General features: G+C 37.8%; 1 protein-coding gene across 1 annotated transcript in view; it reads right to left on the minus strand.

The window, feature by feature from the left end:
• Positions 1-17,267, minus strand: part of agbl4 (AGBL carboxypeptidase 4) — a 268,727-nt gene extending 251,460 nt beyond the window's left edge. The window contains exons 1-2 of the mRNA XM_067512201.1: positions 17,140-17,267; positions 16,050-16,172 (exon numbers count right to left, since the gene is read on the minus strand). Of these exons, the coding sequence (XP_067368302.1) occupies positions 16,050-16,172; positions 17,140-17,260 (244 nt within the window). The 5' untranslated portion in view covers positions 17,261-17,267. The remainder of the gene's footprint in view (positions 1-16,049; positions 16,173-17,139) is intronic.
• Between the last annotated feature and the right edge of the window lie 1,250 nt (positions 17,268-18,517).

Here is an 18,517-nt window from a genome sequence, read left to right on the forward strand (position 1 = left end):
TATTGAAAAGCAGAAGTCACGGGATGGATACAAGAACAATTCCTAGAAATTAAATATGTCTTGGAGTACATTTAAATTCATCATTACGAAATGTAAGTAATATGACAAATGTGAAAATCTGCCTAGAGCAGGCCGTCATCAAAACTGACCGTACAAGAAGGAGACTAGTGAAGGAGGCCAAAAAGACACCTACTCTATGACTCTGAGGGAGGTACAAGCTCAGCAGCTGAGGTAAGAGAAAGTGTTCATTAAACTACTGAAGCCCAAGTGTTTTACCAGTAATAATGTTAGGCTGATGGCAAAAAACCTAAATTTTGGTCTCATGAGACCTTTGAAACTTCTTCTACTTCACTTCAGTCTTTCACATGCCTTCTGAGATTTTTTCCCACTCTCACAATAAAGCTTCATCTGCTAAAAAAAACAGGCAACACGTAGTATATCTACAATTACTCAGCTGCTGAAGCTTATAACTCATTCAGAGGAGTTATAGGTGTCTTGATAGCCTCCCTCACAATTCTCCTTTATGTACGATCACCAAGTTTTTGAGGGTAGACTGCTCTAGACTTATGCATTTACCCAATAATGAATCAATACAGTATGAATAACTCCAAGAGATTTTTTTATAACTAGGACATGTTCTTATATCCATCCCGACTTCTGCTTTGCAATAATCTTTTCACAGGGTGGATTGGAGCCTTTGTCTTTATGATGTAGATTTTGGCCAGGATATCAATTCAAAAAAGCAAACCATGAATCAATGTTGTAAAAAAAAAAAAAAAAAAGGTGAAAACGTTAAAAGGGCATACCTACTGCATGTGTGCATGTTGCTAGATTTCAGTAAAAAAATGGTATAATTTGTACTCTGTCCATTTGGGATTCAAGATTCAGACAGTTACGAGGACCATACCGGTAAAAACATCATGCATTTTTATTGTCTGGCTAGTGTGGTATTTACATGTGGTAAATATGACATAAATAATAAGTATTCAGACCCTTTGCAACAAAACTTTAGAAATTTAGCCCAGATGCCATTTCTCTTAATTCCTTTTGAGATGTTTCTACACCTTGACTAGTGGCCACATGTGGTAAATTAAATTGATTTGATATGATTTGGAAAGGCACACACCTCACAGCTGACAATGCATACTGTATCAGAGCAAAAGCCATGATGTCAAAGGAACTGCCTGAAGAGCTTAGAAACGGGATTATTGCAAGACACAGATCTGGGAAAGGCTACAAAAAACTTTTAGAAAAATTATGCACTGCAGGTTCCCAAGAGCACAGTGGCCTCCATAATTCTCAAATGCAAAAAATCTGGCACAACCAAGACTCTTCCAAGAGCTGGTGACCCAGCCAAACTGAGCAATCAGGGGAGAAGGCCTTTAGTAAGAGAGTTGACCAAGAACCAGATGGTCTCTCAGACTGAGCTCCAGAGATCCTGTGTGGGGATGGTTCCAGAAGGACAACCATCACTGCAGCCCTCCCCCGATCTGGGCTTTATGGCAGAGTGGCTTGATGGATGCATCCCTAAGTCCAAACACACAAAGGCCTACTTAAGTTTGCAAAAAACAAACAAACAAACAAACAAAAAACACCTGAAGGTCTCTGACAAGATTTATTGATCTGCTGAAACCAAGAACTTTTTAGCCTGAATTATAAATATTGTGTTTGGAGGAAACTTTTTGCTCATCACATGCCAAATACCATCCTAATAGTGAACTATGATGGTGGAAGCATCATCCTGTGGGAGTGTTTTTTAGTCGCGGGGACTGGGAGACTGGTCAGGGTTGAGGACAAGCTGAATGGAGTAAAGTACAGAGATATACTCAATGGAAACCTGTTCCACAGGAACCACGTTCCACCGTACCACCTGTTCCACGCTCAGGACCTCAGACAGCAATCCTAAGGACACAGCCACAACACAGGATTGGCTTAGGGACAACTGACTTGAACCCTATAGAAGATCTCTGGAGAGACCTGGAAATGTCTGTCCACAGACGGCCCCCATCCAACCTGACTGAGCTTAAGAGGAATGGCAGAAAATCCCCCAATTCAGGTGATTGTAGTATAAATAAAATAAAATCATAGGGGCAATTTAAAGTATGTTAACTCACAGTTGACATGTTGAGAGAAAAGTTTTGTTTACTTGTTTTACAGGGAAAAAAAACCTATTATTATTATTAATGGAAATCAAATATGTTCTGATCAAGCTTTTATGCTGCTTTTGATCAGTATAATCAAAATCTGTAAGACATGATTAAATTGCAATATTAATTCTGTTTGTTTTGCACGCCATGCATGGGCTAGATTTTTGGCAGGTTGGCAAACCATTCCAAAGCCAGGGGAAGCAGACAAAGCTAAGAGCAGGCAATGGATTGAACCAGGTCTGGCTGCAGCTAGAGAGCACTGACAAAGAGAAGCGATAGAAAGCAGAGCAGCACCTGTTCCGGACAGATGTGTCTCTGAATCAATCTTCTCCAACACCAATACCACCATCACAGCTTTTCAACAATCATAGCTGACCCTGAAATACAAACTATTAGACCAAGTTGATAATAGCTTCCAAATGTCATCCCTCTAATCAGTCTTAATAACTATTCAATGATAAGAACAATTTCCTTTGTATTGCTTTGATGGTATTATCCTTTTTTAGAATGCAATCTAACTAAAAGTTTTGAATTATATTCAGAAATCAATGTATAGGCTTATGAATTGTGTTATTTACTTTATACTGGATTTTAGTGGCTTCTTTGGTGTTTTATCTGAAGCAGAGAGAAAATAAATTTAAACAGCTGCACACATGAAGCTGCCTCCACCACACAAGATCTGTAGGCAGGTTGCACAGTAAAGTAAAACTGGAAAAGACCCTCTAGCCCGCTTCACACAATAAGATGACAGGAATCAAAGCAAGCTTTTGATTGCATTTATTTCAATTCAAACACAATTGTGTATTAGTTTGCAAACCCTTGGATTTTTAATTTCAAATTATTTTTTCAAATCTACAAAAACCTGCGCATTTCTAATCGATACAAACCCTAAAGTCAAGTAATGGCAAACGATGATATAAATGTCTTGCCAAACATCTGTAAAGTGACATGCAGACCTTTAATAAATATCTGCCTGCTCTTGCTTGTAAATAATTTTGCATGGGTAGAAATAGAAAGGAGCTGTGGGTGGCTGCAGTATCAAGCCTAATGCTAGAAGGTCTAATGTGGGAGGTGGCTGCAGTCTCAAGGTTAGAATTACATGTTCATCCTGGGAAGCAGCAGGGATATGACATGTCATTGATCATGATTTAATTTAGCTCTAGATTCAAAGTCTTAGGCTGGTAGTTTGACCCTTCGTATTTACCTAAAATAAATACCTAACAGATTTTTCTAAAGAGTCCTCTGGAAGCTAAGACAAATTACACTGAGTGTGTATGATGTTGAAAAGTGAATCACATTATACCACATTTGTCAAGAATTATTTTAGCCTCTTCATGAAACAGACACACTGTATTAGTGTTAAGGGCTGCTAATGAACTACACGCTGAGACAAGATGAGAAAAAGGAAGAAAGATATCATTTCTAGTCCTTGAAATCTCTAGCTTAATTCCTCTTGAGTATCAATGCTCTCCAAGTTCTTCTTCAGTGGTGCCTTAGCCAGTTATGTTGAATATCAATCGTTGTCCTTGAGGTAAAACTAGTGCAGCATTTAGACATTAACAGATTGGATTTCAATGAACATCTTAGCCCTGGTGGTGGAGCCCAACAAAACACAATTGCTGATTTCAAACAAGATTTTACACTTGACAGCCTCTCCTAGAGAAAAACCCTGAACAAACCCTCTGTCTCTCCTATCTTTGTCTGTAATTTTCTGCTTCTTTCTTTCCCTCTGTTTTCTCTATTACTTCCCACTGTTTATTTTTTTCCAGAGTGAAAAAAAATAGCAAAAGGTGAAAGATTTTCCAAGAAAACAACAACACTATATGCTTCAGTAAAATGGGTATGAAACCTGCCTCATTACACAAGGCCATAGGCAAGTTAACCCACGTTGCAACCATGAGGTGGCCAAGTGGACAGACATGGGTTTCTGTAGTGTGTGTGTTTGTCTGCCTGTCTATGAAAGAGAGAAAGAGAGAGCTGGAGAGGGAGCAGAAGAACCTGGCTAATGTAATCCCATTACAGAGGTACAAGAGGGAGCAGTCACAGTGCTCAGCCCACACAATGGGCCAGCCTGCACCCTGTAGCTATCCACTGGATAGATGGTTTCTGCCATGCAGATGGATCATTGTACAGCAGCAGCAGGCTGGCCTGCCTCAGGCCTGAGGTGGAAGTCACTCACACAGCCAGCTATTAGAATGATAATAGGCAGTTGTTTCAAAAAGATCATAATGAAATAGACTGTGTGGTTAGATGGATTTTTCCTTAGTAGACATGTGAGCTTTCATGTCCTAAATCTTGCATGTTTTCATACACGCACACACACAATTACAGATTCTCTATATTATGTACAGTATAAAATTAAATACATTTAGTATAAAAAAGAATCTCTTTTACAGTAACTGTTAGTTTTGCTATTCAGAGTTTAACAACGTATGGTATAGATCATTCCACTGTAGTCAATAAATGATGCATTTACACAAGTTTATATAAAAACGTAAAAACACAGCCCTACTCCCCTTACAGAGATCCACACAACATAATTAAATTCCATTTCTTTTGGATGGCATAGGCAAAGACACAAATGTGTTTAAACAACAGGCCAGAGATTGAAACAGTGCTGAACTGATGAGGGAGACCAATCGGGCACCTTTTCAAACTTTTTGCTGTGTTCCATTTCATTATTGGAAAACACATCAGTTTTCCCCCCTGGCTGCTCTGTAGTGTGAGGATTCCTGGACACAACAGAGGGGGACTGATAAAGATAGAATTGATTCCAGCCAGCAGCAGCAGCCGCCACAGTAAAAGGGGGTCTCACTTTAGACCTGCAGATAAACGTCTGGTTTTTTCTATGTCTTTCTCTCTCTTGCTGTCTCTCTCATCAAAAGCCAAGTTGTCACCGAGGCAACATCAATCTCCTGCCTCATAACTTCTTAAAGCCTGCCTTCTCCCCCGATGCCTTATCACTTCATCTGCAGGCAAGATTAAAGAGGTCACCTCCAAGATTTCACAATCTAACTACCTAACAGGTGTGCTTAACTGTTATCTATCTTTTAAAGGATGCCTTCACTGGTTTTGAACTTGCTTCTTTTAGGTCTAGTTTGGATAGTAAATGTACATAAATGCCATTAAACTTCCATGTATTAAAATATAGTGATACCTCTAGCTGAAACCTTAGTCAGTTACATTGGCATACCATAAAGACAGAAAGAACTAGGCGAGTTACGGTTAGATACTATAACTACACCGCTTATATTCCATATGTAAGTTGAAATTTGGTGGCGATTACAAAACTAATGTACTTTTAAAAGTTCAGTTGAACCTAATATGAGGTTTAGCTCTATGTATATCTGAAACACAGATGAAATAACTACACTGTTATGAACACCCTAAGCACAGCACTGGACCACAAAGAAGTGTCTTCAGACGCTACACCGTGATACTTTTAACACTGCTGCATAAAGGCAAATAGTAAACCCACTTGTGACAAGAAGACAGGAACTGTACATCCCACCTACCATATTGAGTTGACATTACAGAGAAATCCAGTATCTATTGAGCTGTTTTATTAATTTGGCAATGAGCATCTGTCACACACTACTTACGGAAACATACATTGATTGGCTTGTCACAGCTTTTTTTTCCTGGTCTGTGCAGGGAACTCTCAATATTGTTTGTACATTTATTCTGATGTGTCACCTTAGTGCCTTTTTTAAGCTCATTTAGCTTAAGGCCCTAATAAAACACTTACACAGGTGATACGGGTAACCTTTTCTAGGTAGAGATTCTAGTATAGACACGTATTATCTGTATTGACTGTGTTTTGTCCCAAACCAGCATAATAGGTTGCCTTATTCTGCAGTGGCTCAGTTAAGGAAAATACTAAACTATATTAAAACACCTTGACTAAGGGATATTTTATGAGGAGGCAATATGTGACATACAACACTGTAAACACTGATTACAACCAATACAATTCTTTGAGAAAATAAAATTTAAATCTGATTAGGTTATGTATGCCACTGCTGAGTTACATTGTTACTTGATAACAATAAGCAAATTTTGGGGAATTACAGAAAAAATACCTACTGTGTAAATATTTTGTAGTTAATGGGTACTTATCAAATATCACATGATAGGTGCAAGTACGAAAAACACCTATAGTGCTAGTATTCTTAAGTAACAACAATCCCATCCAGTGGAGGTACATCTTTAGTATTTAGTACTCAGTAGGTTGGGGTTACTTACCCTGTAAGTCACGGGCTGTAATTTAAAGCATTACCTCTAATTGATTATTTTCTAAACATTTTGTCGACATTGTTGAGAAAATAATACACAAAACCAGGATAAGAGCAGAAAATAAGAGGAAAAAAATCATATTGTTATGAGTCCATCTATGCTCCAGTGAGCTCCTTGTTTCAATATAGATGAAGAAAGCTGGGCCTGAGGACAGCAGTGAGATATGCAGGCAGCTCGTACATATCTGATGATGTACAGGCCTGCCTGCACATTCTAAAGAGAACACATTTTCCAGCTAGCCTTTTATAATTGTATTTTTTCATTCCAAAAGGCCCTAGAGCTAGACTGGTATGCTCCATCTGAAGCGGTTGGTGTAGTAATGGGTCATAGTGATGCACTTATACTGGGACTGGCTTAATTGTGTTATCAATCTCATCCAGACAGTGCTTTAGCTCCACAGCTCTGAACATGCTACTGTCAAACACTGTGGATTAGTATTGTGGAGTGAACCATGAGAATTTACAGTCTGCACTTCCATCTGTTTTATCAAGCCTTAAATGGTGGGTTAGGTGGTTAGATGATGTTTTTATCGGAATGTGGGCGATGCCATCCCTCAGTTTTTACCCTCTTTGACACTTTCTTTCACTCTGTCTCATTTGTATATCACTCTCCATTTCTCTTTCTCTTTATCTTTTGCTTCTTGTTTGTCCTGTATGTTGCCCACTGAGTAAATATAGTCTTTTCCAATTTTATGGTATCTTTTAACTTAAATACAAAGACTGAAGACAGAGAGAAGAGCCAACTGCCCAGGTCACCCTTTTGTTGTTCAATCTTGTTGTGCATCTTCTTCTTCAAGCACCGTTCTTGTCTTTTCTCTTCTCCTCTTCTCTGTATTTTTTTTCTGAATCAGGATTTTCTGACTTAGCTTTTTCCTTAGTAGTAATCTTTCCAGCAGCTCCAGTATTGGAGGAGAGTTTGGAGATAAAAGCTTAGGGAGCAGAGGAGTCCTTGGCAGGCCTAAGGCAAGGAGAAGGTCAACAGGCCTGCTAAGAAGGGCTGTTATCATCTTGGTAACATGTTATCGGAGAGCCTGCAGTAGTGTTTATTTACAGTTATTGCTCCCTTTGGGTGCACACTTCAACGCCTGGGGCTGATTGCTCTGTAATGAGTTCAGGAACACAGGGAGCCAATGCAAGAAAAGGAGAGAAACAAGGGAGGCAAGAAATCACTGGCCAATAACCAATGGGTCAGCAAGAAGGAAAGTCAAGGAAAAACATAAAAAAACATGGTCACTGAAAATACAAGACAAACAGACAAAGAAAGTGTTTTCTTCAAACTAGAGCAGTTTTTCTTTCCAGTGTCTGTGTCGTGCCATTCAAGAGCAAACAAGTCATCCCAAATTGGACAGAAGCTTTTTTAAAGGAAGTACAGCCCAGTTAATCCCATATAGCCGTAAATGGCACTGGACTGGGAGTTGGATGTTTTTGCTCTAAGGAAGGGCCACTGCTCGGAATTAAAATACTTGACTTTCATCTTCAATGTCCAGATTGCCTTCTGTGTTTTATTTTGCCAATGGTCCTTTTTCTATATTTATTTGCTTGAGCAGTCCAGTATTGTGTGTTAAACGGATTGGTCTGTATTTAACGGGCTGAAAGGTGAAAAGGCAAGAATGACTCCAGGAGTTCTGCAAATCAGAGGAGAGGAGGTCTGTTAATCCCATGGTGGGTTTTTCAACAGTCGGGGGCAATGCAGAGGAAATCTTTCATTGTGGAACCGCTTTTCAATCTAGGGAATTACACTAAGTGGTGCTACTGTCAACCCAGCTTTTCAGAAATAAAAAACATAAGAAAAGGGCAGCAATGAATGGCATTTAAAAGGCTTGGCCGTGCATCAAGGAGTTTTTCAGCAACCCAAGCACTGTGTATTTAAGAAAAATTAAGATATGTTTAGTTAGAAACATATATTTACTAGTAGTACAAAATCTAAATATTTTTCAAACATATACCACAAAAGCAAATCCAGCTAATCCCTTTCAACCATTGGATATGGAAGATTACTGTAAGAGACATAATTTGGTAATTTCATTTAGACATAATTCATCACAGCTGACAAGCTAGATGAGCTTTCTCAGTTCCTCATTTACAGCATGAAGTTTCAAATGATCCCATGTTTATGAATTGCAGTTGTCTGCAAGGGTTTGTATCTCTTTTTAATACAGTTGTCCAATGTTTATGCTTAAGATTCCACATTTCAAAGTTCAACATTCTTGCCTATTGTATCTTTTCTTAATCATATTATAACATCATTCTCAGTCTTATTACAGATCCAGAAACAGGAGCTCTCTCTTTGCACAACATAACAAATGCTTGGCACGAACCACCTCATTAGAACATTTAATAATTAGACTAAATTAGTATCTCAGCCACTATAAAACTACAATAGAAGCATTTTTTTTTCTCCCTCTAAAAACTAGAGCACATTCCAATGTTCACTATTAACAGCTGTTTGAAATATCCACAGAAAACTCCTGATAAGAGCATTTGCCCCCTAGTAGTGAATTTCAATAGTGTTTACGTTCAGCTGAAGACCTACTAGATAGCTGGCTTCAGACAAAATGTATTCTATCAAAATTCTGCTCCTGTCAGTATTTCACCCTTCACTGTAGAAGCATATTCTGTACATGAATTTGTGTTATCAAACAAACCCTGGCACATCAATGAAAATCTCAGAGAGAGGTTTTCTAAATAAATCAGCAGAATAAACATGGGCCGCTTGAAAAACATGAACTGGTAAGGCATTACAAATCCTTGCCATTTTCCCAAACTGTACAGTCTTGCCTGGGATGAAAAATGAGACGTCTGCTCTGAAACTGTGTTTATGGCATCAAGAATTGCTTGGAAATGAATTACTGGATTATTCACTGAGGCCTGGTGCATGAGCACCAGTTTTGCAATTCAGAAATATGGTTGCAGTAAGTTTTACTTACGGCACGCTTGTATCATGATGCTACAGGCAGGCCCAGAGCCAGTGAATAGTGAAGTTCCAAAATACATCTAGAAAAGAAAATAGCCTAAAGCTACTATTTAAAACCAAAATAGTTAAACTGGTTAGTGTCAAACCACATCCTTCAATATCAATGCCCTAACAACTATGCCAATTTTTTAAAAAACAAATTGGCCTTTTTTTAATATCGATATCTAAACAGTCCTCTCCTCAACCCTTACAAATCTTACAGCCAAAGCGTGTATACAGTTAATAATCAAATCCTTTCATTACTCAAAATTTCCAAAACAGCTTGCCACTTCTAGCATTTGCTGACATTTTGAGAAGATGAGGTGCTAGCTGGGTCTCCTATGTATGGTTCATATCTGAGCCATCAACAATTAACTTGCAAAACTCTGAGGTTGTTTGTACTACTTCCTGGCAGAGACTTCACCAACAAGCACAACTGAGTCAATGTGTTCACTCAGTGATTAGACATGACCATATGCAACAGGCTCGAATGTCAGACAGCACTGTCACTCTGTTTAATTTGCTCTGCATTTAATGCAGTCCTCATGATATCACTTCTCACCTCCCATGGCAAAACACTCTCAAGTCGCTGTGAAGCCATTTGATAAAAGAGAGATACCATCTGCAGTTAATATAATTCTTCAGTTGACCACCTTAAGAGTGTTTGTTCTGCTCTGACATGCAAGTTACCATAAAGAGCAAATACAAAACATGATGATGAGACATAAATAAGCAAAAACAAAGTTTTTAAAAACATTGCATGTAGGTTTTTGTGCAACGCTCTTGTTGTGAAGCTTTCTTCAGGGTCAGTATAAGACTCCCCAACTCACAAGATATGATACCACATGAATAGCAAAATAAAGCTGGCAAAATATTCCTGAAGATAGAACAAAATAATAAGAAAAATGTAATAATAAAGAGTAATCTCTTATGGATACAAATGGGCAGTAAATAGCTGAAATCAAAAGCAATGGTCTTGACAACAGTCCACAGACAACTCAAATTTATCTCTATACTCTGCGCCTGACTTAAAAGAAAGACAGAGCAGGGAAAACTGCTAAAAGGGAAAACTGTAGAGGCCATTTAGTGATTTGAGCAGTGAAGCTTCTCTGCTGCCAAGGACATGTAAGAGAGACAGAGAGACTGGGAGCATCTCTCAATTCATCAGATGTCAGGAGTGCCCTCTCTCAGTGAGGCGAATGGATCTTCTTTTAGAAAGCTCGTAAGAGTTAGAGTAATATAGAGCCAGTGTCTATACAAAAAATACTGTACAACACAAGAAACTGTACTGTCAAAAAGCCATATGACTTCACATAGCACAGTACTAAAAAACAACAGATCAAAAGCTCATAAGATTTCCTAATTATCCTCATTAAAAAGAAAATATATATTGATTAAAATGTATTTTCATCTTCTGGGTTGTTTTATCCAGAAGGTAGGCATTTTGAGGCAGAGAGCTATGTACTGCAGCAAGCTCAGGCCTCTTCAAACCACTCATTCTGAGCATCTGGCTTGATTGTAAAAACGTTTCCCTCTTCTGTAATCAATGGAAACTCAACTACCCTGATTCATGGGCCACTTTGGAGTATATAAATATCTTCTGACAAGCTTGAGTGCATTCTCACCCTACCATCACCAAACCACTAGCCAGTGTTTATAATGTTCTTTTCCTTTGTACTTCCTTGTTTCGATGCTCTTCTCAGCCACCTATCTTGCTCTGTATATCTCCATTTACTCTTTATATTTTGCTTTGGCTTTGACTCTAATCAGTCACTCTTCAAAGATGTCTTCAACAGCAACATGACAATTAATGGCAGGACATAAAGCCAGACAGATCAAATACACTGTTCAGTGGTGGAAGGTAAGGAAAATAAAATTAAGGAAAAAAGAAAATCATCAGCAGTGTACAGTGAAAATGTTTTTCTCAACATTTATGCTCATTATTTATCTCCTGACAGCCTTTTTATTTTGTTTGTTTTGTTTCAAAAATAAACAAAATATTATCTGCACAGCAAATCCATAAAGAGCTTAAAAAATTACTACAGTCGATAATATCTGTAACCTTTCTTTAGAGAAAGTGCCCTACAGCACAGGTGTTGCCCTTCTATGATGATCAATGGTGAGCATTTAGTCCTTTAACTTAGTAGTTTACAGCATAATAAACTGTGTTTAGCCTAATTAGACATAGTCAAAAACATAATCTTTAAACAGAAGAGCCTGCACGTATAAAAAAGACAGCTGATAAAATTGTGACAAAAAATGCATTGTTCCCTAAGCAGCGCTGTTGGCATGTGAACATATAGGTTAGAGAACACATACGTAGGTGGTGAATTAATGAAAAATATATAACCAGATCTATTGTCATTATGTCCAATCGACATATCCCTCATTCAGTGTGTAGTATTCTTTGTTCTAAATTAATTTTCTCAGCTTCATATGGTGTGAAAAGCAACACAAAGTAAGACTGGAGAAACTAAAATATGTCGATCTTCAAGTTTCTAAAGACTATTTGGGTCATAACGGACAGAAACAGCAGTAGGTGCCAGTTCACCAGTCTGCCATATAAGTTGACTTGTATTGAGTGAATTGACTATAAAACTAGATAAGTCCATGGGTTTTGCTTATCAATGGACTCCATTAAACACTCATCCCCCCTGAGGAATTTCTTTGACCATGCAAGTCATTGTCAGCTGACAGCAGTGTGACAAATCAATGAATGCTTAATTACATGTGGTGAACGGCCCAGAGGTGCAGTAAAACAATATGCTCATACTGTCAGTGTCATCTTTTCTAGAGACAGATGCTTCTTTAGACAGTGACTAAAGAATATGGGACTAAAAATGTCAACATTTAGAGCCTGTGAGGAAACAAATGTGAAAAGACAAGATAAGAATATCATTTGGAATTCACTCTGAAAAACAATTAGGCTTCTCTTATCATTTTTACAAATCTGTGCATCTTAAAACATACAAAATAATAGGCTTAAACTTAAAGTTTACAAATGAGAAACTATTTCTATTCTCTACTGTGATTTAGCATTTTCCTAAGCAGTATGAAAATATTATCTCAATATGAAAATGTACAGTACATAATGCTCACTATTATACCCTTATATTTGCAATGTCATGTATAAGTCGTGACAGTCATGATATTGATCATTTACTCCATCTTATTAAGTTTTACTACATAGATGAAGACATTATCACACTGCATAGTATCTATAAGCACAGTACTGAAAATGGTTTATAACAATTCTGTACAAGAGGACCTGTTTGCTCAGAAACATACTGTATCTAAATCTATCACTCACTTGATCAGTATAGGGCTGACAACAAAGTGAATTAGGCCTCATCTAAATGTAAATGAGGTTTTATACCTTTGGCACACAGCTCATATAATCAGTGTCTATTTTAATAAACCAATTAGATTTTATTTTGTACTATACTAACGCAACAGCAAAAAAAATCTGTGCTTTACATGGGGCAAGCACAACACTTAATTTAGTTACAGGTCTTCATAAGTCTCAAGTGAAAATGTTTGTCTAAAATACCATGTTTTGGCTATTCAGTCTGTTTTGAGAAGATTAAAATAGACATATGTTGTCACATAATAGCATTTTAAAAGCTGTTAGGAATATAAATGCCTGTGCAACATGCAACACATGTAGCAGAACCCTACAAGCTAGTCTCCAATTCCCTTTCTGTGTCTGGTATCAAAGATATCAGACTAGTGGTATAAAGAAACAGCAACATATTTAATTACTTTTGCCTATATTTTAAGTATGCACACCATCCTATCACGTGTGGTTGTGGCCACTAAACCTAGAACTCATATGCTGATTAAAATCTTTAGCCAATGAAAAAGTATGTACAGAATAATTCAGCAACTGCATTAATAGTTCATTACCACATGACTGGCACAGAGACCTGGAGGGCAAAAAAAAAAAAAAAAGATTGCAATATGGCACCTAACACAGGACACTGCACTGAACTGCAGCAAAGGATTGTTAATTTTCCATCTGTTCGAATCTCCGAATATTTAGAACACATATCAACAGTTGAAAAACCAAGATGGTTTATGAGCACAAACTACGATTTGGGCACTGGCACCCGTTGCAGTACTTAATTGTATAAAAACAGTCAATTCCATACCAAAGTGCCAGTTCAGTCACTTTTTAAGCCAACATAGAGCTTGCGTAGATTTGTACACAAAACAACAGATTTTGGGTGGGGTACCACTATAAGAAAAAGAGACTTAAATGACCAGGCTTGCAATTGAAAAACTTACGGCATCAGACTATTTGTAACAGAAATCTGTTATAATATAAAACCATACATCAAAGTAAGGCCAACAAAATTAGTGATGCTTACATGAACCAGCAACAGGGCATTGATTTCACCTTAGTTGGCAAATATCAATTCATCCACCATAAAAACTTTAGCAATGCATTTACTGGAAGGAGATTGATATCAATTCCATAAATCATTCAGAAGATACATCCAGATGCAGAGACACTGGTATGTTAGCTGATCTCAGTTTGGGGAGCTCAGCACCCATTAATCAATGTCCGAGCACCTCTATGTCAGCTGGGGAAAAGGCAAATATATAAAAAGCGCAATCAGCACACTGATACCTAAAGTAACATGTTTAGATCCAGATATGTGAGTACTATATTTATGCATTTATCTTTACATACCTTTTATCTTCTATGTACAAACCTTTCATTGCATATTTCTTTATTAATCTCCTTATTTCCCTTTGCATTCTCTTGTGAATTAATTAGTAATAAACCTAGGACATGACAATATATTCACATATGATGGACTAATTGCTACCTTTTTGAAATTTAAGTGTAACAGATACACCGTGACAGTAAAAATCAACTTTGCACAAGAACACTGATAATGACAAGAAAAAAGCTCATCTCAGTCTGCACTAACCAAAATGGGCTTGTCTGTGGAAATATGAAATCTGAGTGCCATCTGAACCTAATCTCCGCACAGATATTCACTCCCAGAGAGATCAATTGAATCACTGATTTACTCTGCCTACTTGTGTGCTCGAGTGTTTGTGTGTCTAACCAAGTGACCACGGCAGTGGTAAGAAATTACTTTACTTTAATATCATGCTACTTAACTGTCAGTAACAAAAAATTAAAAAACAATGGCCATTAACGAAAGACCCCACAGCATATGAAATTAATTTCACTATATCCCCTACTCCGAAATAAATGGACAAAAAAAGTGGATAACCCTTTTAAGCATACTTGTTGGTTGGCTGGGAGTGCCTAAAGTGATAATGTACATGATTTGTGAGCAAACACTGTGATACAAAAAGAAAATATACAAAAAAAGAGGTTATGTCCATTATATGGAGCATATTTATAAATAGTACTGACATGAAATGAACACCATTGCTGCTTCATGTCCAGTTAAAGACTTGAACACAGATATACTTGAGATTCTGTAAACCTGTTTAACTGCTCAAAGTACCATGGCTAGAATTGTTTTTAAAGGTAGATTAAACAAAAATGACCAGTACAGTAATTTTAGTCTCATTAAACAAGTTTCATTAGGATTAGCAGTCGTATTACTTTAACCTGACAGGGTTGGATGAGGCAAATCCATGCAAAAAGTTCAAAAAAAGGACCTTCGTGTTAGCTTTAGTTGAAACAACTAATGCAATTAGACTAAAATGTATGTACATTTATTTGATTAACCTCACATGACATTTCTAGCAGTGTTACTTTGAACTAGCTGGCGATGTTTGGTGGAAATGTTAGTCTGGAGTACGGGGCATTGAAATAATCCCATTTTTAAAGATGCTACAAAAATATGTTAGTAAAACTATTGGTATCATATTTACCCTTGTTAGTAAATAGTCTGCACTCATATAGCGCTTATCCACCTATTGGCACTCAAAGCGCTTTACACTGCAGCTTATTAACCCATTCGCACTCACAATCATACGCAAACTCACACACAGATAAGGGAAGGGGCTATGCAGCTAGCCAACACTTACAGAGAGCAACTAAGTTGGGGTTCAGTGTCTTGCTCAAGGACACTTCAATATGTGATCGGGAAAGAGCAGGGGATAAAACCAACAACTGCGAGATTGGTGGACGTCCGTTCTCCCTTCCTGCGCCACAGTCACCCCATTAGTCTTGTTTGCATGGAATGGACGTGGATATGGTACCACTCCTTTGCTCTGTTTGAAACTTGGTCAAATGCGTCACACATGTAAATACTTGCGCTATACATAACAAACTTATAGTGCTCTTACACAAAGCTTTCCCAGAATAACAGTGTCTACCAGGACCTTTTTTGCCAATACTGTAATTTTACCTTCTCCAATCTACATAGAAATGTTTAGTGTTTAATGATTTGATTTTTAGTCTGACATAGTGATTTACTGAATCTAACAAATGATCTGTAAAATATCAACCTCTTTGCTGTGTCAGGGTTCAGGGTCTGTTTGAAATTTTGCAACTGAGCTTGTAGGTATTTGCAGCTATCACTGACATAGAGTTTAAAATTCAATACGAAGGACAAGGACATAACTCACATGAAACAAACAATATACACAATATAAAAACATGTCACCATTTGTCCCTTTATCTCCCACCTTATTTTTCTGATTCTCAGGTTTACTCACCACTCTCAAAGCAAGCATCAAAAACCAGATGTCCTTTTCGGGGAGGTCCTGAGTGTCCTGGTGGACTCACAGTCAATTTGTTCACGTTCCCTACCAGGGCATCTTCTCCCCCCGTTTCACTGCCTGAAGAACAGGTGCAATATGCAGGGGAAATCTGAGTCTAACTTCATTCAAAATTGGTCTGTAAAAACTGCATCTGCAGTCAAAGTGATGTAATACAAATACATGACAAAGCATATCAAAATAAAATACTTGTAAAGATATTTGCTTAACTATATGTACATTACACACAGTGTAATCTACACAGTGCTGCCTAAATGTATGGCTTTGCTGATTCTTTATATCAAGCAAGTAAAAGATTTACTTTTTTCTTTTGTAAAGACCCTTTCGTATTTATAACAGGGTTGTAAATTATTTTTAAGTTGGTAATATTCGCCCTTTGAAATGTCTAAATTTTACAGCTGTTAAAGGTCGTGCCTATTGCCTAGACTGTGTCTAGTATAGCTCCATGCTTTTAAGACCAGTAAGCGTTAAGTAAGTAAGTTCATTTTGTTTTAAGTCTGTGATATGTGTCTTTAAATACGGTGGTGGTTACAATTAGTCGGCATTTGTTCACGGAATGTGGCCTCCATGACAATGGGGAGAGCTAAACTAGTACATTAGCTGAACAAACGCACACTGGAGGAGCTCAGCCTGAGTAATGCAGGCAATATGGCGAGCTAGCGGGTACTGTAAAGTCCCCACACCTGAGCTACTGCTCTCAATTAGGTAACGTTCCGGCGAAGTGGTTAACCCTGACATTTCAACCGTCCACTGTCCACATGTACTGTCCACATAGCCTTAACCGAGTTGGCTAACGTCTGTAGAAGCACAGCTAGCTCATAACCAGGTGGTGGCACGGCTCTTGTTTACATCCTTGTAAGTTACCTGCTAGCAAGAAAATTAGCGTGCCACGCGTTAACGTCAATTAGAAGACACGCAGCAAGCCCGAAAGATGCGCATATTATTTGTTTGATGACGTTACACCCTACGCTTTACTGTGCTCGTATCGCTATGAAGACAAAGCCAGACGGGGCTCATATTTACACACCAGTCTCGACGTCCCTAACAGTGTTCTCCTCCATCTTCCTCTCCGTTCTGACACAGACGCTCTGTGCGTGTTGCCTCGGCAACGGAGCAGGAGGAAGAGGGAGAGGCGCTATCACCCTCATTCCTGCACCGATGTGCACTTGCCTTTACATTTGAGGTCGATGTAAAACTGAAATACCAGAATAACAATAGACCCATACAGTGATTTAAAACTGACTATTGGCTGCATATGGTGCCCAAATTATTATATGCCACATCCTATTTAATACATTTACATGTTAACAATACATTTTATTTTCCAGGGAAAAAAACAAACAAAAATGCTGATCAATGTCATTTTTGTTAACTTCAGCTGTCAAGCTGTCATTGTGATTTAGGAAAATATAAACAATATCTACTTTAGCTAAAAGTTCCCCAAATCTTTTGAATAAATACTTTTTGTCAAAACTTTTAACTGTTTTAAATTGTAACACGCTTTAAAAAAACTTTATATAATTGCAATACATTTGAAAAGAAATCCACAAACAACATCAGGAAGAAACTGGAAAGAAAACAATTAGGGAGACAAAGAAGACAAAACAATTGGGGAAACACCTAATACACTATGCCTGTGTGAAACGTAGTATATTTTGACATTCCTGTTCTGCAGGGAACACACATGATTATATAACTATACAAATTTTTTAAAGATGTTGGTTTTATTGCTGCATTGCCATTGATTGATAATGATATTTTTATGAAAAAGAAAAAGTCCAGTCATTGCCAGCTGCAGCCAAAGTTTAAGAATTATCTTGTAGATTGATTAAAGCTGGAGGTTTTCTAGACAATTGAAGCATAGATGTCATCAAGGCCGATCAAGTCTGGCCCTATTCCTTTGCCATTACAAAGGCTGCACCTGATTAAGTACATCAAATGAGCAGCCGCACAACCCCTGGAGCAAGAGGCATACAGGCTGCTGCTAATTTTTAGGTTATAAGCTGTTTATAACAGGACCAAATGAATAAGACTTGGGAGAAGGCAATGATTTTTCTTTTTGTGTGTGCTCTGTATTTGATGGCAAGCATCAACAGGCTGCTGAGTAGATAGGTCGGACTGATTATTTCTCAGATGACAGAAAGAGAATACAGATCTGCTGTGTAATATTTCGTTAAAATTGAAAATTGAATAGCTGTCCTCCATGCTGTGTCATTTCTTTAACACTATGCCAATTAAAGAGCTCTGTGGTGGTACGATCGTTCATTTTCAAGAGGCAGACTGAAATTGAATTATGGAGCATGAGAAAAATGAATTAGATATGCTACATGTTTCCCTTGTTTCCCAGCTCTTATCACATAGAGAGACTGCAAAGGTGTAGTTGGATGTACCAAAACATGCTGGGC

Source organism: Channa argus, chromosome 8, assembly GCF_033026475.1.
Source record: "Channa argus isolate prfri chromosome 8, Channa argus male v1.0, whole genome shotgun sequence".
Classification (NCBI taxonomy): Eukaryota; Metazoa; Chordata; class Actinopteri; order Anabantiformes; family Channidae; genus Channa; species Channa argus.